Source organism: Sorex araneus, chromosome 2, assembly GCF_027595985.1.
Source record: "Sorex araneus isolate mSorAra2 chromosome 2, mSorAra2.pri, whole genome shotgun sequence".
NCBI lineage: Eukaryota > Metazoa > Chordata > Mammalia > Eulipotyphla > Soricidae > Sorex > Sorex araneus.
This window is the reverse complement of record NC_073303.1, coordinates 38,866,703-38,894,674: the sequence shown is the minus strand read 5'-3', so window position 1 is coordinate 38,894,674 and position 27,972 is coordinate 38,866,703. Positions and strand designations below refer to the sequence as shown.

General features: G+C 48.7%; 1 protein-coding gene across 3 annotated transcripts in view; it reads right to left on the bottom strand.

Moving 5' to 3' along the window:
* The window catches only part of MAP2K5 (mitogen-activated protein kinase kinase 5), a 269,651-nt gene that overhangs the window by 105,476 nt on the left and 136,203 nt on the right, over window positions 1-27,972 (bottom strand). For all 3 annotated transcript variants that reach the window (XM_055126994.1, XM_055126993.1, XM_055126995.1), the window contains 3 exons: window positions 16,348-16,421; window positions 15,339-15,389; window positions 8,616-8,687 (listed from right to left, as the gene is read on the bottom strand). In XM_055126994.1, coding sequence (XP_054982969.1) covers window positions 8,616-8,687; window positions 15,339-15,389; window positions 16,348-16,421 — 197 coding nt within the window. The remainder of the gene's footprint in view (window positions 1-8,615; window positions 8,688-15,338; window positions 15,390-16,347; window positions 16,422-27,972) is intronic.

Genomic DNA, 27,972 nt, shown 5'->3' with positions numbered 1-27,972 from the left:
TTCCCCAGTAAAAACTCACTTTTTTTTTTTCTGGCAAAAGCACTGACATTAGTTATTAAAAAAAAAAAAGGTCACGTTTTGTTTTCTGCCTCTTAATCTTCCTGGTTAGGAGGACCAATATCACAAATGACATGGGAATGTTTCTTGAACATTCTAAAAGAAAACATCTCATTGGCTTCTCTTCTTTTATCCCCAACCTCAGTCTCTCCCAGGACAGACCTTCCCACCCTGCTTTCCTGTGAGCTGTCTTTCCTGGAATGTCCTGACTGCAGCCTGCCCTATTCCCTGGGAGCCACATTTTCTCTGGTCCCCCTGAGAATGCTGGCATAGTTCATTGGCATTTCCCTCCCCTAATGGTCTCCTTCATCTTTTGTTTGTTTGTTTGGTTTTGGGTCATATCCAGCGATGCTCAGGGGTTACTCCTGGCTCATGTACTCAGGAATTACTCCTGGCAGTGCTCAGTGCTTGCGGGACCATATGGGATGCTGGGAATCGAACCTGGGTCAGCTGCGTGCAAGGCAAACACCCTATCCGCTGTGCTATCGCTCCAGCCCCTCCTTGATCTTTAAGTTGCCTTTTTCCCAGCAGTTTTTTTCAGTTCCCTGTTCTTGCCTTAAAAACTGTCCCGAAATGTCTTGCTGGGCGGGAATCCCTGAAACTGGACCTACCGTGGTCACCACAGCCGCCTGCTTCCACGGTGTCACTGGACTTCTGCATCTCCCAGACTTCCTTATCGAAAACCTCTTCCCATCTGCCTGAGTCCTCGGGGCGGGTGTGGAGAGAAGGCTGGGGGTCCCCACATCTGGAATCCAGACCTTTGCCTCAGACCTCTGAGCTCAGCCGTGGGGTGGCATTTGGGGAGTGTCAGCTGAAACTTCAAGTCATCATCCTTGGGAGCCCCCGTCCCCCGCTGACGTGAGGGGCAGCCCCATCTGTGAGCGGGGCTCAGGGAAGAATGTGTGGGGCCACCTGCTTAGCTGCTCCTCAAATGGACTTCGGGGCAGTTTCCCCTGTCCTGGGCCTTTACTCCTAGTTCCAGATGCCCTGAGCCTCTGCGCGTCTTACAGGACACTGGCTGTCATTCCTCCAGTCCTTCCCTCTGGCAGGCGAGGCCCGTGACCCACTGTGGAGTCAGTCGCCTTCGTGCACCCTCAGCTCCGTGCCCTTCTCTGGTCTACACTGTGTCTGTTCCTGATCCCTTTTTGGTTTCTGGGGAGCCTGAGGCGGGAGTGGCAGCTAAAGCGAGAGGTCCATGCTCTGCTCGGATTACGAACCTTCTGGGAAGCAGAAACCTTCGCGGCCATTCCTCTCCCAGACAGGGGCGAAGGGCTGCATGTTCTCACTGGGGCTGCTGTGCAGAAGCTCTGAGGTGGACATCCCTCGAATGGTGAGGAAACCGTGGAGATGCAGTGACCCACCCAGGGCCTCTAGCTTGTGTGGGCAGAGGCGAGAGCAGAGAGCATCCGGAGGCCGACGTGGTAGGGCAGAGGGGAGGGCGCTTGCCTTGCACGCAGCCCACCCGGGTTTGAGCCCCAGCACCTGAGCCCCACCAGGATCCCTGAGTGCAGAGCCGGGAATAAGTCCTGAGCACTGCTGGGTGTGGCCCAAAAACCAAGAAAGGGAACAAAAAAAGAACCCAGGACCGGTCCTCTGCCAATCAGAAAACCTTTTTTCTCATATAGCGGGACTTTGTGATCTACCGAGCAAACGTGTGCTTGCCCTTGCTTTATTATTTATTTCTATATATTGGGGCGTGGGGGGGGGGCTTCCAGAGGTACTGGGGAGGCCAGGTGATGCCAGTGGTGTCTTCCAGCCCTTTGGCTTTTAAAGGTCCCAATGAACTTTCAACGCTGTTTTCAGAAACTGCTTTAAAACCATTACTAGTCTGAAAAGATGGAGCCTGAAGGATTTCTTCAGGGCCCGTGAGCTGGAGTAGAGCAGAGCTGACCCTCTGCCAGGAGGAGCTAGACGTTTCTAGAATACAATACAGTGGCAAAAGCCCTTTCCGCAAGGGAAGCGTAGCTCAAGGTCAGAGGCAGGCAACAGCAGTTTCTGAACGCTCACTGAGAATGCTTCCTGGGCAGAGGAAGAACGATGCTGTCCGTGTGGAGCGAACAGCAGTGTTCCACGGATTTCTTTACTTATTCATGAACTTCGGTCTCCCCAGCGGTGCTGGGGGCTCGGGGGTCTCCTGCCAGCACTGGGACCAACCAGAACAGCGAGTTGGAGGTCTGAGGACAACAACACACAGTTGCTTGAGCCCAGCAAGGCTAAGCCACCACGCGCCCCCAGAGGGGTTTGGGAGCCTCCAGGACTATACCCGGTGACGCTCCTGGGGCCCTGCAGTGCCAGGGACCCAACTTGAGTCCTTGCACATGCAAGACATGAGCTCCAGCCTTCCGTTCCCTCTCCTGAACCGCCACGTATTTATTTAGGATTTTGGAGCCACACCTGCAATGCTCTGGGCTTACTCTTGGCTCTGCACTCAGGGATCACTCCTGGTATTCGGGGGCCCCTGTGGGGCGCCGGGGATTGAACTCGGGTCAGCCTCATATAAGGCAAGCATCCTGCCTGCTTACTGGCCTCCAGCTAAACCTATTTATTTTTAATTTGCTGAAGGTTAATGTAGAACTCCCCAGAAAAACTCTCGGTCGAAACAAGAGAACTCATCAAAAGCCTTTGACTTGTGGTGTGACTTGTCTGTCAGTGACCTTGTGTGACACCTGGAATACACTCCCCACCTAGCCGGAGACGCTTTCCGAAGCCACGGGCCTGGCTTTCATCATCTAACACATCATTCAAACCACTTCAATAAAACAGTGATCATGCTGAAGAGGGGTCTCAGAGGGCCAGACGACACTCCAATTAACCAAGCATGTCAAGCCAGATTGTTCTCTGCCCGCACTCGAGAGACGGCCGGGAGAGAAAGCAAACGGAGGCAACGAGGGCCAGGAGCTGAGGGAAAGGAACAAACCAGAGTTGCTAAAGATGGAGGTTGGGGAGAAACCCGTTCACTCACTCACCACTGGCCGCAGTCAGGTTTAGCCTGACCCTGTGGGCAGAACCACAAGGGAGAACAAGCCCTTGCAACACACAGTGAGAAAAAGAACATTCCAGGACCTGCTCTGCGGGCCTTAGGCAGGACACTGCAAATGCAAAGCAAATAAAGGCTTATTTTATTTTATTTTTGCTTGATTTTTTTTTTGGGGGGTGTCCACACCCGGCGATGCTCAGAGGTTACTCCTGGCTCTGCACTCAGGAATTACTCCTGGCAGTGCTCAGGGGACCATCTGGGATGCTGGGAATGGAAACCGGATTGGCTGCGTGCAAGGCAAACGCCTTACCCACTGTGCTATCGCTCCAGCCCCTCATTTTATTTTTTTGTGACCCAAGAGGACCCTACTTAAAACTCCTTTTTTTTTTTTTTTTGCTAACCTCACAGTTTTCTTCCCATCTGCAGCTTCTGTCATGATTTCAGTGGCACCAAAAAAACAAGACTCAGGTGACTCGCCGAGAAAAGCAAGAGTGGGGCTCTCCGCAGGCCCCTCTAGAGGCGGGAGCTGAGCAGCAAAGGGCCGGAAGACAGGGGTGCTCGTGTGAATGTGGTGCGGCAGTCCACACCCTGAGCCATGCAGGGAACCTCCATCCCGGGGGAAACAGAGCCCCGGTTCCGAGCCAAGCGTCTTTAACACGCTTGGCCACGAGAGCCGGAAGAGCGGTGATGGCTCTAAGTAACTAAGCCCCTGTAACGATCACCCTGTCCGCCGAAGGAGTGCCCGCCTTCTGCACGCGGAACGGACACTCCGGGCAGGCTGATGCCTCTGGCCTGTTCAGCGTGGCAGCCGTGCCAGAAGCTCTCCATGATTTCTCTTCTTCTCTCAGGCATTTCCACACTGGACCTCTCACGCAGGTCCAAGGAGTGCAACTGTGCGGATGGAGCCGTAGCACAGCAGGGAGGGCTCCCGCCTGGGTTTGGTCCCCCGAACCCCACCGGAGTGATCCCTAAACAGAGCCAGGGTAAGCCCTGGGCATCGCCAGGCATAGCGTGCCCCCAGCCCCCCACAAAATGTCATAAAATAAGAGCGAATCGCAGAGGGTGCCCTCCCCACCGTGCAGGGAGCCCCCACCTCCCCTAGACACGGCAGTGACCTTCGTCTGGTCTTGGGACTAAACTCCTGAGAATGGCGACACACTTAAGGATCTGAAATGCAAACCACGAGCAGAACCCCGAAGGGGTCACCTCTCCCCAGCCTGGAAGGCTGCTGGTCCCCACGTGGGGCTGAACTCCCCCTTCCATGTGTTGGGGGTAACACCCAGCGATAACCTGGGGCCACTCTCCGTCATTTGAGCAATTCCATCTCCCCCATACTTTTTGTGTTTGTTTTCAGGCCACACCCAGGATGCTCGGGGCTTCCTCACAGATCTGTGCTCAGAGATCACTCCTGGCGGGGCTCGGGGACCACGTGCGGAGCCAGAGATGGAGCCTGTGTCAGATGCGTGCCAGGAGAGCGCCCTCCCTGCTCTACTTCCTCAGACCCGGTCCCTCCCCTTCCTAAGGGGACATCTCCCTCACTTCGGTCACTTCCCAGAGCTGCCTACCCTGGCAACGCCACGCCACCGCCCATCTCGCCCGCAGAGGGGGCTCGCCGAGGAGACTGCCGGAGGTTACCAGACTCTGGGCTTACGGCATCCGTGCACCTGTCTGTGACTTTGTCATGGCACATTTCTGTGGCCCGTGCACGGCTCTCCCTGGGGATGGAGCGGTAACAGCGGAAGGACGGGGCGGGGCGAAGGAGGCCAGCGGGAGCCCTGTCTTCAAAGCTACGAAAGGTCCCTCTGACTTCTGCATCCCCAAACCTCAGGGAGGGCTCAGGAGTCGATGAGACTGGTCGGGGGGGGGGGGGCTGCTTGGGAGATGGCGGGACTAAGAACATGAAGGTCCAGGTCCCAGGGTGTGGGCTGGTAGGGAACTCGCAGACACAGCCTCTGCTTTGTCCCTGAGTTTCTTCTTCCTTGTGCCTTTGCTATGGGCTCCCTGGGGACAGAGGGATGTGAGCACTTGGAGGAAAGCGTCTGGACAATGGCAGTGAAAGGGTCCCTGAAGGAGCCCCAGCACGCTTCGGGGTCTGACCCCTTTTGTAGGGCTGAGCAGCCTTATAGGCCGCAGGGGAGGGGCCTGTCCATCTTTCCTCTCTTTCCTGAGTCCCGGGATCAGCCCGTCAACTCCTTCAAGACACATTGTCTGGGGGCTGGAGCAAGAGCACAGTGGGTAGGGCGTTTGCCTTGCATGCGGCCGACCTGGGTTCGAATCCCGGCATCCCATACGGTCCCCTGAGCACCGCCAGGAGTAATTCCTGAGTGAAGAGCCAGGAGTAACCCCTGTGCATCATTGCCAGGTGTGACCCAAAAAGCCAAAAAAAAAAAAAAAAGATACCTTCTCTGGCGCAGCTCAGATTGCTTCCGAAAAACCTTTTATAGGGGTTGGGGGGTGGGGTTCTGAGCGGTGCTCGGGGGCTCCAGGGGCCTCTCCCAGCAGTCCCCGGCCACTGGGCCTGAGAGTGTGGAGCTACAGCCTCGCATGCGCCTGAGCCCTCTGCTGAGGCGCCACATGGCCTTGCCCGCCTGTGTCCTCAGCCTAGCGGCCCACAACGTGCTCTCATCACCCCTATGGCTGGGTCGAGAGTTCCCACGCTCCCGAGTGCTCGGGTAGGAAGGGGCCTTGTTGGAAAGCAAGAAGCCCAAGAGGAAAGCAGTGGTTCCTTCCTCGAAGATGCTGACCTCCCTTCAGATCAGCCTCTTACTCTGCAATTTGCAAACTTATCCAGACTTCCTTTTCTCTCCACAGAGATCCTATTTTTTATCACACCTGTTATTGTTTGTTTCTGGGCCACAACAACTGACAATGCTCCAGGCTTACTCCTGGCTCTGTGCTCGGGGATGGCTCCCGGAGGGCTCAGAGAGCCAAGGTGCCAGGGATTGAGTAAGCCCTGGCGGGGGTCAGGGACCATATGGGGGTGGTCAGGGGAACCCAACCTGGCTCCGGGTGACTTCCCTGAGTATCCCCTTCCCACGTCCCCCTTGCGAACTGCACACGAGCTGCTCTGGCTTCTCTGCTCTGCTCAGAGGCCGCCAGCCGGGGTGGGCGCGGCGGTGGTCCGGCTGCTCAGGCGCCTCCTCCCGTCCCCTCCCCACTCACGTCTGTGCTTACACCGCAAGGACGGCTCCGCGCTGCTCTCCCCCTCGGGACCATCGCCCTCTGACACAGCAGAGACTTGGTCATCCCGGCTCGATGTTTGTTCCCTGGGCGTGGCCCCATCCTCCCCAAATGGGGGCCCCGTGAGCAGGAGGGGAGTCTCTCGGGAGGTCCCTCTCGCTGCTGGGCGGGAGCTCGAGCCCGGAGCAGGAAGACGGGTGGAGGGAGTGCGAGATGGATACGTGTGCGCGCCACGAGAAGTCAGCTGGCTCCCACGGTCTGTCTGGGTACCAGGCCACGGAGAGCACGTTCCGGAGCCGGGGGGGGGGGGGAAAGCAGCACCGGCCACACGTCACCGAGGGCCAGCGCCACCGTCACGAGACTTTCACGCTTGAGTTTCAGGCATACAAGGACCCAACACCCGGTCCCCCACCAGTGGCTTTTCCCACCAACCGTGGGACTTCTGGAATGTGCTCTGCTGTAGCTTGTTGGTTTTTCTCCTTTCCTTTTTAATCAAGTCCACTCCCTGACAATGATTTAAAAGATGAACGTGCAGAGCCCAAGCCCCACAAATCAAAGGCTCTGGTTTGCCCTGACAGCGGCTTCTCCGGCAGCCCCAGGCTGTCAGGAGACTCTTCTGCGCCCCTTCCTGTCTCTGCTCGGGGGACACAGATCCACTGTATTTCCTACTCGCCCTTCCCTGAAGATGCTGACGAGTATGGCCTAGCGGACTTGATTTCTGCCCCTTTCCTATAGTTCGGGTGAGCTGAGTCTGAATAAATTTCCTTGCACACTCAACTGCATTCACGCACTGCAAAAATCAGACGAGTATTTGACAGTGGCCACACACCCCCGCCCCACTCAGCCAGGTGATAAGACTGTAACGGCACTTCTCGCCCTGATCTTCTTTATTTTATTTATTTATTTATTGCTTTTTGGATCACACCCGGCGATGCACAGGGGTTATTCCTGGCTCTGCACTCAGGAATTACTCCTGGCGGTGCTCAGAGGACCATATGGGATGCTGGGAATCGAACCCGGGTCGGCCGCATGCAAGGCAAACGCCCTACCCACTGTGCTATCACTCCAGCCCCTCGCCCTGATCTTCTTTAAAGACGCCTTCCTACATATTTCTTTCAAGTCTTTATCTGAACCAATGACTGTGAGAAGCAATCCTTGAAGCATGGCCAGGAGTCGAGGCTGTACTCTGCTGTAAAACTCAATTTGGGTCTGATGTCCCTCTCACATGAAACCTGGGCCTTGCCTTACAGGTGATGGTCACTGGGTAGAAACCTCAGCCTAGAGCCGTCGTGGGGCTACGTGTTGCACATAAGCTAAAGTCCATTCTAAACACAGCTGGGAAGGGTTAGGGCAGTGAAACCGCTGGACGCACGGCTGTTAGGCCATGAGATGCCACTATTCTATCATACCCCCTCCCCCTCCCCCTGCCCCCCACCCCCCACCCTCCCCCGCCACGGGACGGCGCTACACTGGAAAAAGTGGGTTTGTGCTTTCCTTTGCGTCACACTCGGCAACGCTCAGGGGAGAGTTGGGCTCTGAGCTCTGGCATCACCCCCTGTACTGCAGTGGGGACTGCACAGTGCTGGGGCTCGAACCCGGGTCGCTGCACGCAAGGCGAGCACGGGAGTCTATAACTCATGTAGACTGTCCCTCAGTATAGGTTTTTCTTTTTCTTTGTAAACAAACATATAGAACCTAGACAACCACATAGGCTGCACTTTTTCCTGGGCCTCATGCACACATGATGTGTGGTTTCCCACGGGGTTCCATCTGGGACCCAGGGCTGCATCTCAAGTCAGCACCTTTGGGTGTCTGTGGGCACTTGCACCAGATTTCACTGCTCAGCCAGTTATGTTGTCTCTCTTGGAGCAGATTCTCCAAATTTTGTGTTATTTAAAAAAAACAAACAAAAAAACCACCCAGGGTGGGGGCAGGGAGGCCTGGAAACCATCCAGGGAATATGTTTGCAATGCAGAGTCTTAAAGATCTGGATTTAATTGGGCAGAAATCTCTATTCTGAAAAAGCAGAAAGGAACCCCAGGACCCGGTAAAGGAATTAGAGGGGAATAGAAAAAAAATTTTTAAAAAAGGACGCCTTGCATGCAAGAGGCATGGGTTGGATCTCTAGCACTGGGGGAAAAAAAAAAAGAAAAGAAAAGAAAAACCCAACACTCCAGTTAAGTTCACATAGGGGTCCATGAGAAAGAACATCTCAGGAGGAACAGTTCTCTAGCTAGCCAAGAATATCAAAATAAAGACTTCAGAGTTGAACACTGTGTATACACACATTTAACATGGGAGGTGCTTATTTTAATTAAAAAAAAATCCCAACAACTTTATTCCCGATATAGCGTATATTAGTGCCGGCATATATAGAAGCATCTGTTAGTAAGCAACATACCTCCATGAAAGAGATTCCTAAGCTCCAGACATCAGAATGGATTCCATACTGTTCCCCTGAAATTCTTTCAGGCTGTAAACAAAGATGGAAGCTTATGAGTCAATGTCAGCTGCTCTGGGAAACATGAAAACACGGGGTTCAGCTTGATCAGGGCACCAGGCACACTCGCAGAGCACTTTAAGAAGAGCAAAATATGTCTGTGTGTATGTCTACATGTCTCCTCTACATCGACATATTACACTTACCGCAAAGTGCCGGTGAGGAAATCTTTATAATTCTCTTATTCCGGAAGAAAAAAATTAGCGATTCAGAGAGAGATAAGCTAGGCAAAATCCTAAGCTAGTCATGTGCTGAAACTTGAACTCAGGTCTACTCCTACCAAATTCAGTGGTGTTAGCTGTGGAGTTATAATCTATACACTGTGACCAAGTGTTTCCTCTCACTTGAACTGGACAGATGGATCTCGAGGACTTGGGTATATTTTATTTGCACGATGAGATTGACACTCCGCTGACTATAGTGGAATTTATCAACTACACAGGCGGGGTGGGGGGCTGGGGGACGGGGTGGGGTGGGGTGGAGGTTCACTGTGGTTCTTGGTGGTGGAATATATGCATTGGTGAAGGGATGAGTGTTGGAGCATTATGTAACTGAGACTTCTGCCTGAAAGCTTTGTAACTTTCAACATGGTGATTCAATAAAAAAAAAAAAAAAAAATTAAAAAAAAAGAAAGTAATTTGCCTTTTTTTAAATTAAATTTTCCTCCGGAAAGAATTTCAAGCTTTAAAGAAAACTGAGACATCAAGAGGGGTACAAAGAACATCCATATTTCCTTTTTGGCTATGAGTCCACATTTTATCTGATGGTAAGAAATAGTTTAAAAGATCTACTTGGGGGACTGCAGTAAGATTACAGCGTGGAGGGTGCTTGCCTTGCACACAGCTAACCCAGGTTGGAACCCCAGCACGCATATGGTCCCCCAAGCCCTGCCAGGAGTGATCCCTCAGTGCAGAGCCAGGAGTAAGCTCTGGGTACTGCCGGGTATGGCACCCAAGCAAAATAAGAGGCCAGTTGGGACAGTTGGCCCTCGGCTGAAGATGGGGTGCAAAGTTCCTCCATGTACCTTCTCTACTTCACACAGGAATCACATAGCTGGGAAGAGGGTGTTGCCTCTTCCCAGCCCTCCATGATTTGGCATTTGGTCAGGTTCCCCACCCCGTCTTTTGAAGGTACTCATGAACCAATGCACAGGAGGAAGGAATGTTTCGTGGCGCCGGGAGGCTTGAGCCAGGTCAGAGCGAGCCTTGAAGGCACCTGAGAGAGACTTGTGGCCCCTAGGAGAGACTCCTCTGATCCGGGTCCCTCCTGGAATTCTGGAAGCTTGCAGGGGGCCCACGTAGCCCTAAAGAGTAACTGGTGTTGGTGAGCAGAGACGAGGGACGAGCCAGGGGGACAAGGACCTTCGCGGGGGAGAGGGTGGAGTCCTGCACCCAGGGAGTGCGTCTCCCCGGGAAACAGAACTTCGTGACCTTCCCACTCCCACCCACTGGGTGACCTCAATGTCTCTGCTCCCATCTCTGGGGACCCCTTTCCATAAAATTATATAAAGCCTGTCTGGGGGAGCAGGATGGATGGCCTTATTTCCCTGCCTTTATTTATTTCTTTAATTTGTAAAACCCCTTTCCTACCAAGAATAATTCTTCCCGAGGGCCGAACGTCATGGGACCGTTTCTCCCAGCTGCATCCAAACAGACACGGCCATTCCCATCTCGGAAGACTTTTTCCTCTCCACTCGAATCCCCACCGTATCTCAACATGCTGTTGGAGTCATCATCAAACTCCTACGTGGTGTGACTTCTTGGTATGCATTACGGCACAGGTGGCGTGGCCACAAATCACGCTACCTTCCTCCTCCTCCTCCCTTGCCCCTGGTGAGGGACAGTATTTCTCCATATCTGGCGCACAGTGTGGAAGGTATTTGCCAAATCCTGGCTGGTAAATGGAAGGCCCATCCTTTCAGACACAGCTTCCACCGGCACAGACGGAAGAGTGGGGAATGTCGTGTGTGGGACCAGGTCGGACTCTTCTTCACTTAAGGAAAGATGTTCTCTGCTCATCTCTCCACTCGGCCGCCGTGCAGACTCAAGCAGCACACGGGCCCCTCAGAGAAGGGCTGGCTTGGCCGCAATCCTATCAATCTTGTTGTTACTGTGGAATTGTTTAAAATTTTGGAACATGTAATGACTTATAAGAAGTTGGGTGAGCACCTCCTGACACACACACACACACACACATACACACACACACACACACACACACACACACACGCACGCACACACCCCCAGAGTCTGGCATGGATCACAGACTGCAGGGGCGACAGCAGGAACCCGGATTTCACCAGTTCGACCCATGCTTATTTGTGGGTCTGAGTCTGTTGTGTGAACACAACGCAATTTTCAAACTTTCTTTGCAAAAACTGGGGGTGGGGAGAAGGGAGTTGGTTGCCGAAGAGCTAGAGTAGTCTCTGATCTTGGCAAAGACTCTTGCCTGAAACTCAGTAACAAGCAGACAAAAGAAAACAACCAATTGTAGTTAAAAATAAAAACAAAACAAAAACCAATCCTCATCCTTATGTGATAGGAGCAGGGAATTAATACCCTCTCCCAATAGTAAATATTATTTCTACCTCCCCCATTCCCAATCTTAGATTTCACAACAGTTTAGGGCCAAACAAATTGAGTGCCAACTCACCATCAGGAAATTGATCTTAAATCATAGGTAATAACTATTTAATTTTTCAGTGTTCTCTTTTTTGGGGGAGGGGGGACACCCGGCAATACTCAGGGATCACTCCTGCAGTGCTCAGGAACCATATGGGAGGGTCAGGGATCGAACCCAGATCAGCTGTGGGCAAGACAGACGCCCTCCCCACTGTACCATTGCTCGGGGCCCACGTTTTCTTCAGTGTAAGCCATGATGTTGATGACTAGGATTCATTCACCCGAGAAGCCAAGCAATTTTTGTTTTGCCAATCTGAACAAACATTTCATAATTCTAATCCCCACACTTTCAATTAATACATGGATGCATCACGTTCATCCAGAAAGAGAAAGGAAGAAAGTAATTTCTTTAGCGGACACCTGGGAAAGCGGACTGTCACCTGGACGTGTACATTCCAATGTAACGCAACTCAATTATGAGAGCAATTTAAAGCTACCACGAATGCCAAGGGTAGCTGAGAACTGTTTTCTTTCCTTTTTTTTTTTTTTGTAATCAGTGTCTCATTTTCTTTCAAAGACTAAAATTGTAGCTTTTCCTTCCAAGATAAAACTGTAGCATTTGATAGGGTTTTGCTAGGCATTAAGGTAGCTCACCAAACTCAGCCACAGCGGTACAACCAAGAAGGTGATTAGCTCTTAGGAAACAGATATGAAAGTTCAAAGGTTATTGTCTTTGTTTTTTCTTTTTGGGTCACACCCAGCGATGCACAGGGGCCACTCCTGGCTCTGCACTCAGGAATTACCTCTGGAGGTGCTCAGGGGACCATATGGGATGCTGGGAATCGAACCCAGGTCGGCTGCATGCAAGGCAAATGCCCTACCCGCCGTGCTATCGCTCCAGCCCCGGTTATTGTCTTTTTTACATTATCTAAAAAACAATGAGAAAAGCACACTTTCCTTATAAACAATGTCAGACAAAAAAGAGCTATTCTGGGATCCCAATTTAAAAAAAATTTAGGCTGGAGAAATAGTACGGCAGGTAGGGTGCTTGCCTAGCATGCAGCTTACGCCAGCTCGATCCCCAGCACCAAATACACTGCCCACCCCTTGCGCCCCCCGACCTCCCACCACACACACCTCCAGCCTGTGCAGGGATCAGGAGTGATCCTTGAGCACTGAGCCCAGAGTAATCCCTGAACCCAAGTGGGTGTGGCCCAAAACCAAACCAAATAAAAAATTTTAGTATTATTCTAAGAAGACCCAAGACTGAATCTATATTAATACCTTTTTTTAAAAAAACTCACGATCATATGTGAACAAAGAAAACAGATAATAAGACCCAGAGTTCCAGCCATACGAACATCATTTACTTTATCATATAACTGTATTTCTCTTGGACCACACCCAGTGGTGGTAGAAATGAAGAGGTGGAGTTCATGTGGCACACGGGCACAGGCTGAATCCTTGGCATTCGGTGGTGGCGGTACAGTTCGTATAGCAAAACCATGATCATTAACATTTGTGCAAACATGTGACCTGAACTTTAGTAATTTTTTGTTTTTGTTTTTGGCATGAAAAACAAACACACCCAGCAATGCTCAGGGGTTACTCCTAGCCCTACACCCAGGAATCACTCCTTGCAGTGCTCTGAGGGCCATGTGGGATGCTGGGGATCGAACTTGTGCTAGTGGCGTGCAAGACAAAGGCTCTACCCACTGTAATCATCTCCCTGGCCTTAATAACTAAAATTTAGAAACAAAAAAATGAGAACCATTTCACAAATAGTTGTAAAATTAACTTCACAACTAGTATGTGAGGCTTATTTTCACAACCTGTGCTAGTATTACTTAAAAAGCGCTTGTCACTAGTGCTATTTTTGGTGTAAGGAGTAGGCTCACGGAAAACTTATCAATATATGTTAAAAATAAACACTCATATGGACACTCCAAGTTTGACACCTGCCAAATAGTTTTACTACTTTCCCATAATCAGAAAGAAAGGCTTGTGTGTGAATGTATCGCTGGCAGAGGAACTGTACAGTTTAGGTGGCACGGAAGGAAGGGCGTCCTACCCCACTGTGAGACTCACTCGTGCCAGGGAAGGGAGTCCTACCCGTCCTGTGACTTACTCCTGCCAGCCTGCCCTCCGGTGCCTTCCGTGGGTTGAGTGACAGGATGGTTGATACTGCTGTGCTCTTAACAAACCATGCAAGCTGGATTTCAGAAATGTACTGAAGATATGTGTGTGTGTGTGTGTGTGTGTGTGTGTGTGTGTGTGTGTATGTGTGTGTGTGTGTGTGTGTGTTTGTGCCCAGAATGCTAAGCTGGAGAAAGCAAATGCACATCTGTATATGCCATTGTTTACCTTTTGGGAGGGAGAGTTGGGTTTGCTCCTGGCTCTGTGCTCAGGGATCACTCCCGACAGGGCTTGGGTATCGAACCCGGGCTCAGCTGCACGCAAGGCAGTGTCCTAATCCTATATTATCTTCCCTGCCCTCTGTTTACTTTTTCTGGAATTTGTTGGTTTGGGGTTAACACCTGGGGGGCTCAGGGAATCCTATCTGGGTAAGGGATCGAACAGCTCAGCTGTGTGCAAGGCAAGCGCCGGACTCGCTGTACTCTTGCTCCAGCCCCTCTGTTTACCTTTTTTACAGAAGCATCATAGACAGAATGATACTGTGCTACGGCTACATCATGAAATATTACAGAACATTTCTGGAAGGAAATAACGGGCACAAGAAGTATGTGGTGGTAATGATTATGCAGTGAAATATGTATTTAGAGCATGGACCAAACAGATCTATAACCTCTGTTAACAGGACAGAGATAGGCTGGGGGCAGGAGGGTAACTGGGGACCCTGGTGGAGAGATGTGGTCACTGCTGGAACATTGTACATCTCGAACTCAATCACAGCTAACTTTGTAGCTCTGTAATTCACGGTGCTTCAATAAAAAAAAAACAAACAAACCATTAACCTTAAAATGTTAAAACAGTTCTTTGCTGTGAAAATAGCACTAGATAAATGATCTTGTCATCGCCCTACTCCTCACTGTTCCCTCTCATATGCTAAAAGTGAGTGAGGAAACCAAGAAAATAATTTCATAGACACAGTAATGCCTCCTCCTTTGAAAGGGAGAAAAAGAAGGTTGAAGCCAAGTATTAAGTACATATTGGTTTCTAAAACAGTCCTATGCTTCTACTTTTATTCTTGAAATTATATATATATATATATATATGTACATACATATACACACACACGTTGTTGCTATTTGTTTTGTTTGTTTGCTTCTATTTGTGTTTATGGGCCATATCTGGTGATGCTTAGGGTTACTCCTGATTTTTACAGTTCAGGGATCAATTCTGGGAGGGCTCCAGGACCGTAAGGGGTGCTGGGGATTGAACCCGGGCCAGCTCTATGCAAGGCAAGCACCCTCGCCACTGAACTATTGGTTCGGTTCCTTATTCTTGGTTTTACTATAGTAGAACAAAATAAATTGTCTTACAATAGGCGCATAAAACCACAACTAAACAAAATATAAAGTGCAGGGTTGAAGAGAACTGCTTGATAAGTGCTTGTATTTCAGAGATCCAAAGAGCCTATTACACCAATAATTTTATCTTGATTTGGCAACAAAGCTTATTTGCAATCTGGGAGAACTTGACCAAAATTACCAGTGGACATTTTGGTAGACTTGGGGGTTAATGAAATAGTACTGTGGTAAAGCATCCAATATGCAATTTTTTTCTGTAAGGTTCAACTTCAAAATTCAGTAATTTGACATTTGAGTCAACCAGTTCAATCAACAAAGTCAGCTAGCTGGTAGATCCTGTAAACCTTAATGTCTTTTAGAGAGATATAAAAATCAAATCATGATTGGACTGATTTCGTAATTTATGATCTAGTAGGCTAGAGCTATAGAATTAATTCAAGAATTGTACATTACCAAGTACATAAAGATAAAGATGTTGGATTTAAATGTTATTCTTGCAGAAGTTTACTTACCGCCATATAAGCATTTGTTCCAACATACGTCTTGGCTATGGAATTCACCAGCTATGAGACAAAACAGTCTGTTAGAACAATATAAAGATAATGTGGAAATAAAATGGGCAATTATTCCTCATTTAACCTACAATCATCATTTCTATAAATCAACTAAAAATTATGTAAAAAGGGAACGAATTTATCTACAAAGGCATTAAAAATGATTAAATCTCTCTTTTCTTTTTGAATGTGATTTCCCATTTAAACAAGCACAGCAATATAGTTTACAGCAGATAACCTTAAACAATTCACTTAAGCAGGATGCAAGTTGCTTTAGTACCCCAAACCCGCCTGAAATTAAAAAAAAAAAAAGTCAATTTGAAGGAGAATCTGAATGCTCTGGCATTCACAGTCTGACGGCTGGAGACGGGAACGAAGGCCCTTGCGTTACGTGACGGAAAGGAACGGTAAAGACGCTGGGCGGATAACAGGCTCTGACAACTCATAATACAAAGATGACCTTCGCTTTGGTCCTCGTGTTTGGCTGGGAGTAAAGGTGGCTGCAATTCAAATCAACATCACGGCACACTCATGGGTCACTATCACTGGGGGTCCCAGGGGAGGCCCAAAATGGAAATGAATTAAAATTTGTGCTGCACATTGGCCTTCCACCATTGTTGCTCCCAATATTAATTTTTATTGTGGGCCAGTTGGGTTCCCCAGGCACAGTTCCCACTCTGCCCTCCCTCTTTTGTCTGGCCCGAACGCTCTCCTATCAAAGCTGCATATCAATGAAGTTTGCTATTCGTAAGTAGTAATTACAATATCAGCAGTTTTTACTGTCATTAAACAATGAACAATCCTATTCTGATGAAGGAACCCAGCTTGGAGATTAAAAAATGAATAACACACTTCCCCACCGAGGGGAAGATGCAGGGTACTGTTTGGTGATTTTTCAGTCCAGGGAAAATAGACTGGAAAGAAAAGGGGACCGGAGGAGGTCAGGCTAGAAAGCACGGAGCCGTACCTGAGTGCTGACTCCGAAATCACACAGTTTGACCTGTCCCCTGGTGTTCACCAGCATATTGGAGGGTTTCACATCTGAAAAGAAATCAGAGTCCCAGGGTTACTGATTCCACATCTACCGCCTTGTGCAAGAAAGAAAGAGCCGCCTGCACACCGTACCACACTGCAGAAATGGCATCAGCTGTTCACCAAGAATTCTAATTACACATTCACTGCAAAGTACTTTATCGGGAGGCAAAAGGGAAAGTATTATCGCCTTGACTTTCAACCATTTCTGGGCTCTGAGTTAAGCAAAAGCGTATTCAAAAGGAGAGTCAGAGAAAATTCTGGTTGCAACAACGGTGAACACAGATATCATCCTATCCCAGCGAAGCAGGCAGAGAGAAGGAAATCCTGCAAGAGGGTTTTGTGAAAAACCTATCAAGTTACTCACGGCCTCAAAGAAGCAAGAAGGGGACAGGGAAGAAAGCAAAGAAAAATATTATCTGTACGTTGCCAGTTACAGGTCGCATCTGGGTGACACAGTAAGAAATGATATGAACTCTTGCCATCCCCTAGCTTGACAAATATTACTTCAGATGAGGCTCAGCAATTGATCTCAAATGCGCGTGTGGACGCACACACACGACCATTAGTCTCCGTCTCTTCAGCCTTCTCTTCCTTGACATTATTTCTGACAACTGTTACAGTGAACAGGAGAACTGGCCTGGCTTTCGCCAAGACAGCCAGCTGATAAGTAATGACACAACGGGTTTCTCTGATGCATCATCGGTGACAATAAGACTTCTCAGGAATTTAAGAAACCACCAGAGCAGAACAAGATGGCACTTTGGGCGGGGGGGGGGGGGTTGTTTATAGGTCACGCCCAGCGGTGTTCAGGATTCACACCTGTCTCTGTGCTCAGGTGGGGCTGGGGGGTGGGCATATGGGGTGTCGGGGATCGAACCCAACCCACTGTACTATAGCTCTGGCCCAAGATGGCACAAAGTAGCACCTGCTACCATCAAACTATGTTGAAGCATTTTTCAACATTTCATTTTTTTTTTTCCCCAGAGAGTCTTTCCCAAGAGAGTCTCTTGCCCGCACGCCTGGCTGTCTTTCCCGGGGCCCCTCGGAGGGGATGGGCTCCAGCTTCCCTCCTTGCCCTGAGCAGAGCTCCCGGTGGCCGAAGACCACCAGAATCTAGGCACAACCATGCTCGAGGCCCCTCTCCACATGTTCGGACAGGCCTCAAGCATGAAGGTACCGGCAGAGGAACCCAGGTGTGTGTAACCCCATCAACGGCCAACATCCAGAGACTTAAAAGCAAGCTCCCAGAAGAAGGTCTCTTATAACCTACTTCTCCCTCTGGGAGAAACTGGCAAGCTTCTGAGAGTTTCCTGCCCACATGGGACAGCCTTGCAAGCTTCCCATGGTGTATTCATATGCTAAAGCCAGTAACAAGCTGGATCTCATTCCCCTGACCCTGGAAGAGCCTCCAGTGAGACATCCTTGGGAGGGCCGAGTTGAGATAGACTTCTAAGATCTCAGGGAAAGGACAGATGGAGAGGTTACTGAGCCTGCCCAAGAAATAGATGATTAGCGGGATTTCATGATCGTGATTGTGATTGCTTTTTTCCCCAACATTTCACTTTCAAAAGCAAAAGTGGTCTGGAACCAATAACTTGCTATATTTATATAGCCAATAATTTTAATTACCTCAAAACTGATAGAGGCTCATAATTTCTGTGGAATTTGATGGTGTTGCTATGTCTGATTTTTGGTTCACATCTAGAAGTACTAAGGGCCACTGTTGGCCCTATGCTCGTGTGTCACTCCTGGCAGTGAGGAGGGGACCCAACCTATAGCTGAGACTCATACTTTTATTGTTTGGGTTTTGGGCCACACCCAGCAAGGCTCAGGGACCACTCCTGTGGGTGACACAGTACGAAATGACACAAGTTGGAGGACCGGATGTGGTGCTGGGGATCAAGTTCAGCTCAGCCGTGTATAGGGCAGGCACCCTACCTGCTGTGCGATCACCCTGGCCCCTAAGACTCATGCTTTTTAATGTGATATTCAATGCTTGCTAAAGGCCAGGTGAGCAGATGAGACAATGAATGGATGAAAATTATTCCATGTTGGCGATTCTGCTCCCATGGTCAGCTGGGCGTTTGTTTCTGTGGCATGCCTGCATACGAGACTTCTTTGAATACAGGTTGGTACAATAATGCAGGTAACAGCTTGCTTATCAACTTTATCTGCTTCCAATTTCCCCCATTTTTAGTATAAATCTTATACTATCGTAAAATTAAACTGCGTTTTCTGACTGGATTCTGACAATTCATGCTGATAATTCTTCAACCCAGTATCCCATTTCTGGAAGCCACGAGTCAGGCCATCAAGATTTTTCTCTGAACCACTAAAGCAGCTGCCCGTGCCACTTGCTGTAAAGAAGCCTCTGACAGGCTGGAGCAGCTATGGACCAACTTCACTGCTCCGGGGATCACCACCGCAACTAGTGTGTCACAGGACTTCTCTGTGTCTAGTTCTTCAGAGCACAGAACTTTAATCCTGCCCCTTGGCAGACTTTTAAAAAATGCTATATTAAATTTGCTAATGTTAACTGTCTTCTTCCCCAAGCATACCCTGAGACATCATTTGGATACACTCAGGGCCTTTACACAAAACCAATAGACTCCGGGAAAGGGACTTTAATTCCTTGGATGAGTTTTAAGATTTCTGCACCAGCCACAAACTTGGAATGTAACTTTGGACGAGGCAAGTGATGCTTTAGTTTCTGTCTGTGTCGGGAGGTCACTGGGGCCCCTGCCATGTCGATCTTAAAGAACAATGAAGACAGATGGAATAATGAATAGAAAATCACTTTTCAAACTGTCACGCACTCCCTCAGTGCAGGTAGTTATTACTACACATTGGTGATCAACCAAGCTGCAAGAAGTGGCCTATGCAGGCAGTGATTCCTACCGCTGCCGCAACGCTGGAGCTGAATTTGAGTAAACACTTGCCGAAAGAAAATAATTTCCCGAGCCCACTAAGTCAAACCATAAACTAATGTAATGTTTATCAGGAGACATTTTTGCTGTGCCAAATGCACTCATTCCTCAACGAGGCGACGGGACCAGACTCTCTCTGTTTTTATACTTGCTCGACAGGGTCTGTGTGAAACACGGTAGTTAAAGTGATCTTTGCACAACATAAATCAGGGGTGGGGCCCGGTCGAGCCTGGGGCTTCCGTCTCCCGAGTGCTCTGCTCCTGGTGCCCTCTCAGGCCGCAGCCATGCACGCAAGCAGCACAATCGAGCTCACTGTCCCTGGTGATCACTGCCAGCATGCGTGCCTGACCTCTGGCCACTGCAGCAGAAACGGCAACAAAACCGCAATTGGCTCCTCAGAAGAGCTCCGCGCTGGAGGGTGGCCTTGCAATGTGGGGGTCTGGGGGGGCCTGAGTTCACCCCCACCGAGAGAGCTCCCAGCGGCCGGGCTACCCTGGGACCGACCCCCGTGCCACCACCAGCGCTGGGCTCTGGTGCGGTGCCACCACGCCTGTGTGAGTGGCGAAGCAGGGCTGTGCAACTGGGCCTCACCCCGGAAACCACAGAGAAAGGGGGATGGGAAGGAAGAACAGTGAACACAGGGGACTATCACATTAAAATAAAGAATAAGAGCTGAGACAGAGGACAGCGGGTTAAGGCGTTTTCCTCGCACGCAACCAAAAGGGCTCGACGCCCAGGGCCACATATCTCTCTCCACTTTGGTAGAATTAAAAAAAAAAATTCCCAGAATTGTGTAAGCCTTCAGAATTATTTAGCATATAGTTTCCCAGAAATCGACACTAATTATTTAGCTTAGAGTTGCCCAGAAATCTATCCCAAAGTTTTTATTTATTTATTTCTGGTCTAGGACTGGAGCGGTAGCACAGTGGGTAGGATGTTTGCCTTGCACGAAGCCGATCCGGGTTCGATTCTTTTGCCCCTCTGGGAGAGCCTGGAAAGCTACCGAGAGTATCCCGACCGCATGGCAGAGCCTGGCAAGCTCCCCGTGGCGTATTCAATATGCCAAAAACAGTAACAACAAGTCTCACAATGGAGACGTTACTGGTGCCCGCTCGAGCAAATCGATGAACAACGGGACGACAGTGCTACAGACAGTGCCAGCATGTAAGATTTCATCCTCTAAATGCACAGGCCAAAGACTCAAGCAGATTGCTGTACAATTTCTTGAGCAATTTCTCGGGATGGTTTCTGACTCTGCTGGAATCTGCCCAAACGGTAGCCAGTTGGGCCTATTGGCCTATCTTTAAAAAAAAAATAAATGAATTTATTTAAAATTCATTTTTTTATAAAGTTGTTCACAACAATTGATTACATTCAATATTCAAACACGAATCCCACCACCATTACACCTTCCCACCACCATATTTCCATCCCAAACCCAAACCCTGACCCCAAAGCAGAACTGAAATCATTTATTTTGTATTGCTTGTTATGAATAACACACTAAAAATAATCCAAAAAAGGTGTTTCAGAGGAAAGTGTGTGAAGATTGTTGTATTTCACCCAAGAGCCATTAAGCCCTTCCATGTTACTAACATGGCCCGTCTCCCATCTACACTCAGACACCTTTTTTTTTTTTTCTTTTTGGGTCACACCCAGCGATGCTCAGGGCTTACTCCTGGCTCTGCACTCAGGAACCACTGCTGGCGGTGCTCAGGAGACCATATGGGATGCTGGGATTTGAACCCGGGTCGGCCTCATGCAAGGCAAACGCCCTACCCACTGTACTATCACTCTAGCCCCACCAACTGACTCTTGTTTAGACATAACACTGCTACCGACCATTCGAACTCTTTGGATCCACTTAAAGGCCTCAAGCTCGCAGCCTTCTGAGGCTGATACTAACGGCTTAGTAACTCGCATTTCTTATTTATTTATTTATTTATTTATTTTTGCTTTTTGGGTCACACCCGGCAATGCACAGGGGTCATTCCTGGCTCATGCACTCAGGAATTACCCCTGGCGGTGCTCAGGGGACCATATGGGATGCTGGGATCCGAACCCAGGTCGGCCGCGTGCAAGGCAAACGCCCTCCCTGCTGTGCTATCACTCCAGCCCCTCTTATTTATTTTTTTAATTGAATCACCATGAGATACAGTTACAAAGCTTTCATGTTTGAGTTTCAGTCATACAGTAACCGAACACCCATCCCTCCACCAGTGCACATTTACTGCCACCAATGTCCCCAGTCTCTTGGCCGCACGCCTGGCTGTCTTCCCTGGGGCCCCTCGGAGGGGATGGGCTCCAGCTTCCCTTCCCACCCCAAGTAGAGCTCCCGGTGGCTGAAGACCACCGGAACCTAGCTACAGCCATGCTCGAGGCCCCTCTCCACACGATCGGACAGGCCTCACGCATGAAGGTACCGGCAGAGGAACCCAGGTGTGTGTAATCCCATCAACATCAACATCCAGAGACTTAAATGTGAGCTCCCAGAAGCGTGCGGCTGCGAAGCGATATCTTGTAGCCTCCTTCTCCCTCTGGGAGAAACTGGCAAGCTTCTGAGAGTTCCTGCCCACCTGAGACAGCCTTGCAAACTTCCCATGGTGTATTCATATGCAAAATCCAGTAACAAGCTGGATCTCATTCCCCTGACCCTGTTATGAGCCCCCAGTGCGAGACATTGTTGGGAGGGCCAAGTCGCGAGAGACTTCTAAGATCTCAGGGAAAGGACGAATGGAGAGGTTACTGAGCCTGCTCAAGAAATCGATGATTAACGGGATTTTGTGATCGTGATCTGTGTATATATCTCTCTATATATGTATATGTATATACATATATTTCCCCCTAAGATTGGTTGCCTCCTACTTTAAATCCAATCAAATGTGTTGTGCTACTCTTGGTATATTAGCCATGTGGTCCAGGAACGGATTCACTCATGGGTGAGGCTCGTGCGAGCGTGTGGAGAGTGGCTGTGAGCACGGAGTGGCTGAGTTCTGGAGGTTTTCGGCTGCTGGGCCAGCTCTGTTGGGGCAGCGAGGGGAACTCACCCCCCCTTCCAGGTTGCCCTGAACAAAACCGCCTGCTGTGGGGTCTGGAGGCATGGCGATGGCGTACAGAGCCAGGAGTAAGCCCTGAGCATTGCTGAGAGTGGCCCCCACACCAAGAAACAAGCTCAGGGGAACACATGCTGTCCCGGCAGAGGGGTCCTGAGTCAGCAGGAAGCCCTGAGCATCGCCAGGTGTGACCCCAGAACAACATAAAAACAAAACCCAAACAAGAGCCAATCCAGTGAAAGGTGATCTGTGCAATGCAATGGATTCGCAGGATGACTGCGGTGCCGGAGAAACTCGGTTAGGCAGGATGGCTGCATTTGTTCAAAGCCAAGGCCACGGTGGGGCTGGTCGCTGTGGGACCCCCGTTCGAGCCCAGCTCCAAGGCATGCTCCGTGGTCTCCTCCACCAGCCTTGCCCCTCCCGCCTGTAACTGTCCAACAACTCCAAACAACATCTCGAGAATATCCCTTTATATCAAAATTCTATTTTTTGATTTTTGTTCCTAGTTTTCACCCTAAATCAAGTTGCCTTGAATCATTCCCCCACCCCCACTGAATAGGTGTGGTATAAATAATACTAGAACCTTTTTTGAACTCAATTTCAATCTATACGGCCGAATTTGAAGCAAAAACAATCTATTTAGGGTTTTGGATTTTGGGGCCACATCGAGCAGTGCTCAGAGCTGACTTCTGGCTTTGTGCTCAGGGAGTCCCTCCTGGCAGGCTTGGGGGACTTCCACGGGGTGCTGGGAATTGAACCCGGGTTGGCCTTCTATAAGGCAAATGCTCTACCTGCTGTTTTATTGCTCTGGTCGCAAACAAAATCTCTTTAAATGTTGGTATGAGGATGACTTCGTTGATTTAGGTTGCACTTTGTCTGAGTGGAAGTAAAATCTACTGATATCTGAGGTAGCAACAATCCTGAACTTACTACTTCGAAGTTTCCATTTAAAGCAAGCAAATTCTATAACTGCTACTAGATCCAGAAATACTGAAATGATTTATTTGATTTTTTTCCCAGTTTGTTTTCAACTTCACTCTGAGCCATAGACAACAGCACAACTGATTAGGCAGAAAGAAGGTGTTTTTATCTATGCTTATTTTAATGCAACCTCAAGTTGTGGAAAATAAACAGCAATTGAATACAGCAGAGAGCTCGTCATTCGGCTCACTTGCAAACATCAGAGTATTTTCTTCTGTAAGCAAAGCACAGAAAAAGATGAGTCATTAGAATGACTGATTACAAATGGTGATCATCAGGGCAGATGTAAGTCATTTTGGCTTAATCAGGTCATTAATTATTAGGGTTTATCAATTAGTTTTATTGAAGGCAAGGGAGTTTAAATGAATAGTAAGGCATTGATTTGAACTGCAACATTTATTTTCTCAAAGAAAATACAAATGCGGTTACAGAGAATCCAGGGATTTTAGACCCTTTTCATACCACTCAAAAGAAATACGCTGCTTCTTCTATCAACATAAGCCTTTCATGGAAAATCAAATGAACTCTTATCCCCGATGCATCAAATATCATGTTTGTTGCTTCCTATTGGAGTTTAGTTTTAATAGATCCTAGTCAAGAGGTCAGTATCATGTTGGAGAAAGTGAGATTAAGGCACAAAGCAAAATGATCCTTGAAAAATACCAGATTTTTAAAAATCTTCTTTCATTTTAGAAAAGGATATCAGTCATTTTATGCTGGAGGCTTTTAGAGGAGTCAGACTCGATTCCCATGGACCAGGTCATTTCTGAAGAAGCAGGGATAACATGGGAAGTGTGTGTGTATGTGTGTGTGTGTGTGTGTGTGTGTATGATTAACAGATGAAATGAGTTTGTTATGAGAATTAAGTGCTTAGCATTGCATCTTGCAGAGCACAATGAATTACTGGATGAATGAAAGGAATGAGGAAAATCTGTGGCAAAACTGAAAGCTCTCCATCTACCGGCAATGACTTCTAGGTAGGACTGGTGATGAGAATGACTCTGGGTATGAACCCTCCAATGGACTGGACCACATCCTAACACAAAAGAAAATACGTTTATTATACCAGCACACTTTTTTTTTTTGCTTTTTGGGTCACACCTGGCCATGCACAGGGGTTACTCCTGGCTCTGCACTCAGGAATTACTCCTGGTGGTGCTCAGGGGACCATATGGGATGCTGGGATTCGAACCCAGGTTGGCTGCATGCAAAGCCAACACCCTACCCACTGTGCTATCGCTCCATCCCCCACCAGCACACTCTTGAAGGCAAATTTCTTACAGAATGCTGAGTGCTGCTTCGATGGGATCACAGGGGAATTAACAATCACTCAGACACCACTGGATTCCTGTTGGAAGAATTCCTGTCTTTGGTGAGTACTCACAGTAAACTGGGTTGGATAATGATGATGTAACAAATATATGTGTTACAGCCACAACAGTCCATGAAGATTACAGCCAATTAGGATGGAGTTATGTTAAATAACATGAAGTATTGGGGCTGGCGAGAAAGGAGGGCTCTTGACTTGCACATGGCTGACCCAGAAAGGACTGCCAGCACCACATATGGTTCCCTGAGCCCTACCTGGAGAGATCCCTGAGCCCAGTCAAAAATAAGCCCCGAGCACAGTTGTACTAAAACCCTCCACCTTAGTTGTCCTAAACCCTCCTACTCCAAATAGAAACTAGTATGAAGTGCTTGGAAGATTATTAGTGGGAAGAATAGAAGAATTTGCAAACAGGTTCTCATGTCAAGCAGCAGAAAATAGTAAATGGATTTTTACAGGCACCTGTTAATGGTACAAAATCAACCTCAAAGGGTCTTTAAAAATTAAACATTAACTTACCATATAACCTTTGTGGTCACTTTCCTATTCTATATTTAATGAAGTATGAAACATTATACTTGCACTCATCACACACTATGAGTGGTAAGAAGGGTCTATCTTCTCGAAAGTATGTTGATGGTGGGTGATTAATCAATTGTGACCACAAACTTTTAAAGACACTTGAATGTCAACACACAAGAAAAGTAAAACACAGAACCAAGTAAATATTTGCATGGGAATAGCAGCATTGTTCATAAATACAATCTGCATACAATCCAACTGCATACAATCCAACTGTCTTCATTAGTTAATGAATGACAGAATGTGACATATCCATATAAGGACATTTGTCAACAATAAAAAAGAAATGATGGGGCCGGAGCAGCAGTTCAGTGGGGAGGAAGCTTGTCTTGCAAGTGGTCTACCCAGGGTCCATCCCTGGCATCCCATGGGGTCCTTCAGCCCTGCCAGGAGTGATCCCCGAGTGCAGAGCCACGAATAAGCCCTGAGCACTGCTGCGTGTGGTGCTAAAACAAAGCAAAAAAGGAACGAACTAATGTCACGTCCTCCAGGATGGATGAATCTCAAAGCATTATGGTGAGTGAAAGGAAGAAGTGAGAGGGGGGAAGTTTCTGCTCTGTTCACATCAAACGTCTAGAAAAAGCGAATGTGGAGCCAGAAAGAGATCTGAGAGCAGGGGCTACAGACAAGAAGTGAGTGCGAGCAGGCACGATGGCATGTCTGTGGGGGGGATGGTAATGTTTTAAAATGGAGTAAGTTACGGGGCTGGAGAGAGAGTTCAGTGGGTAGGCCCTCGCCTGCACAGACCCAGGTTCCACCCATCTGCAATGGGTCCCTGAGCCCCACCAGGAACGAGCCCTGAGCAGAGTCAGGACTAAGCCCTGAGCACCGCAGGTGTGATAAATAAACAAATAAACAAATAAGATGAAAGTAATGGTCACCTCCAAAGGGGAAAATTTCAAATAAGCTATATGCCAGTAGGGTGTTTTGTTGAAAATGAGCCTCAAAACACCACTTGACTTCTTAGGAAGTCATCACCTTCTTCCTAGTTTTCCAGGCGCTGTGTAGCCAATGTGGTTGTCACTGCCCTGCTCTATTTATAAGGAAGGTTAGATGCAGCATCTGTGGGTCACACCGAGCATATACTGTAGCCACGTGGACCAACAGCTAAAAAGGTGTACCCTGGTGTATATCACTGATGCACACTGTGACATTTGGGGGTGACATATTCATTTAAAGATACCGATTTTTAAATGCCACACCGTAGAGGTAAGATTAGTTTTCCAGAGGACTTAGCCTAGGTGTGCAACGGGCAAAGGAAACAAGTGGCTGGAAAATGCAAAGACAGTCAACCAAGCATTGTCGCCTCCGTAAATTCTAGTGACTGTCAGGCTGGTACCAACTTTTTTTTTTTTCCCTCACTGATTTGACCAAATTGACTGTGGAAATTGGTATCATGTTGAGACAACCCACGTAGCCACCCATAACCACCTCACACAGGAGCCGGCTCTTTGCACAGGCTGCATCAATTAGCCACGAACAATTCACAGAAGCTGCAGCCTACTCAGAACGGCCGGAGCAGGCGGGGCTGCTCACAAAAGGGGCCCCGGGCCTACTGCCCGGCTCCACCCCCAAAACAAGCAGGGTCAGAGGCGGGCTGCCCGGCCAGGAGAGGGCTGGAGGTGGAGGGGGCTGTTCAGAAGCAGATCAATGGAACCCAAAGTGGTTTGCATAGGAACCTATAAAGCAACGGCCGGGGAAGGTTACTTTCTTTTTTTTTTCTTTTTGGGTCATACCCGTTGAGGCACAGGGGTTACTCCTGGCTCATGCAGTCAGAAATTTCTCCTGGCGGTGCTTGGGGGACTATATGGGATGCTGGGAATCGAACCCGGGTAGGCCGCGTGCAAGGCAAACGCCCTACCCGCTGTGCTATTGCTCCAGCCCCTGGGAAGATTACTTTCAAAGAAAACTACGACTTTATACCTGCTATTCCCTGCAACTTCCTTTGTTCCTCCCTCTCTTCTATCCTTCTCCTTTCTTTTTTTAAATTTGTTTACTGAATCACTGAGAACAGTTTTCGTGTCTGAGTTTCGGTCAAACAATGATCAAACACCCATCCCTTCACCAGTGCACATTTTCCACCACCAAAAACCCCAGTATACCTCATATCCCACCTCTGCCCCTGCCTGTGTGGCAAATAACTTCCACAGTACTCTCTGTACTTGGATTATATTCAGTATTTCTACACCAGTCCCACCATTATTATCTGGGATTTTCCCCCAGCACTCAGACCTGCCGAAAAGGCAACATTAGACAATTTGCTTTCTATTGCTGGTTATGAATAGCATATGATCTTGGAATTCTAAAATTGTAATAATTAGGTTGGGAGAAATTTCTGCCAAGAGCCGCTTGGTTCCGAGATTCGTTTGTGTGTCTCTCTCCTCCTTTCCTTCCCCTCCCTCCTTTCCTTCCTTCCTTCCCTCTCCCTTTCTTCTATTTTTGCTTTATCTCCTTCCTTCCTTCTCTATCCCTTGACCTTCCCTCCCTCCCTCTCTTCCTTTCTTTCCTCCCTCCCTGCCTCTCTCCTGGCTTTGCACTAAGGGTTCACTCCTGGTAGGCTGGGGAAGGGGGATGCCAGGGATGAGCCTGGGTTGGCCGTGTGCAAGGCAGGTGCCTTCCCCAGCTGCACTGCTCTAGCCCCTCCCTGCACTTCCCTACCAGGACAGGAAGGTCATGCAGACAGAGAA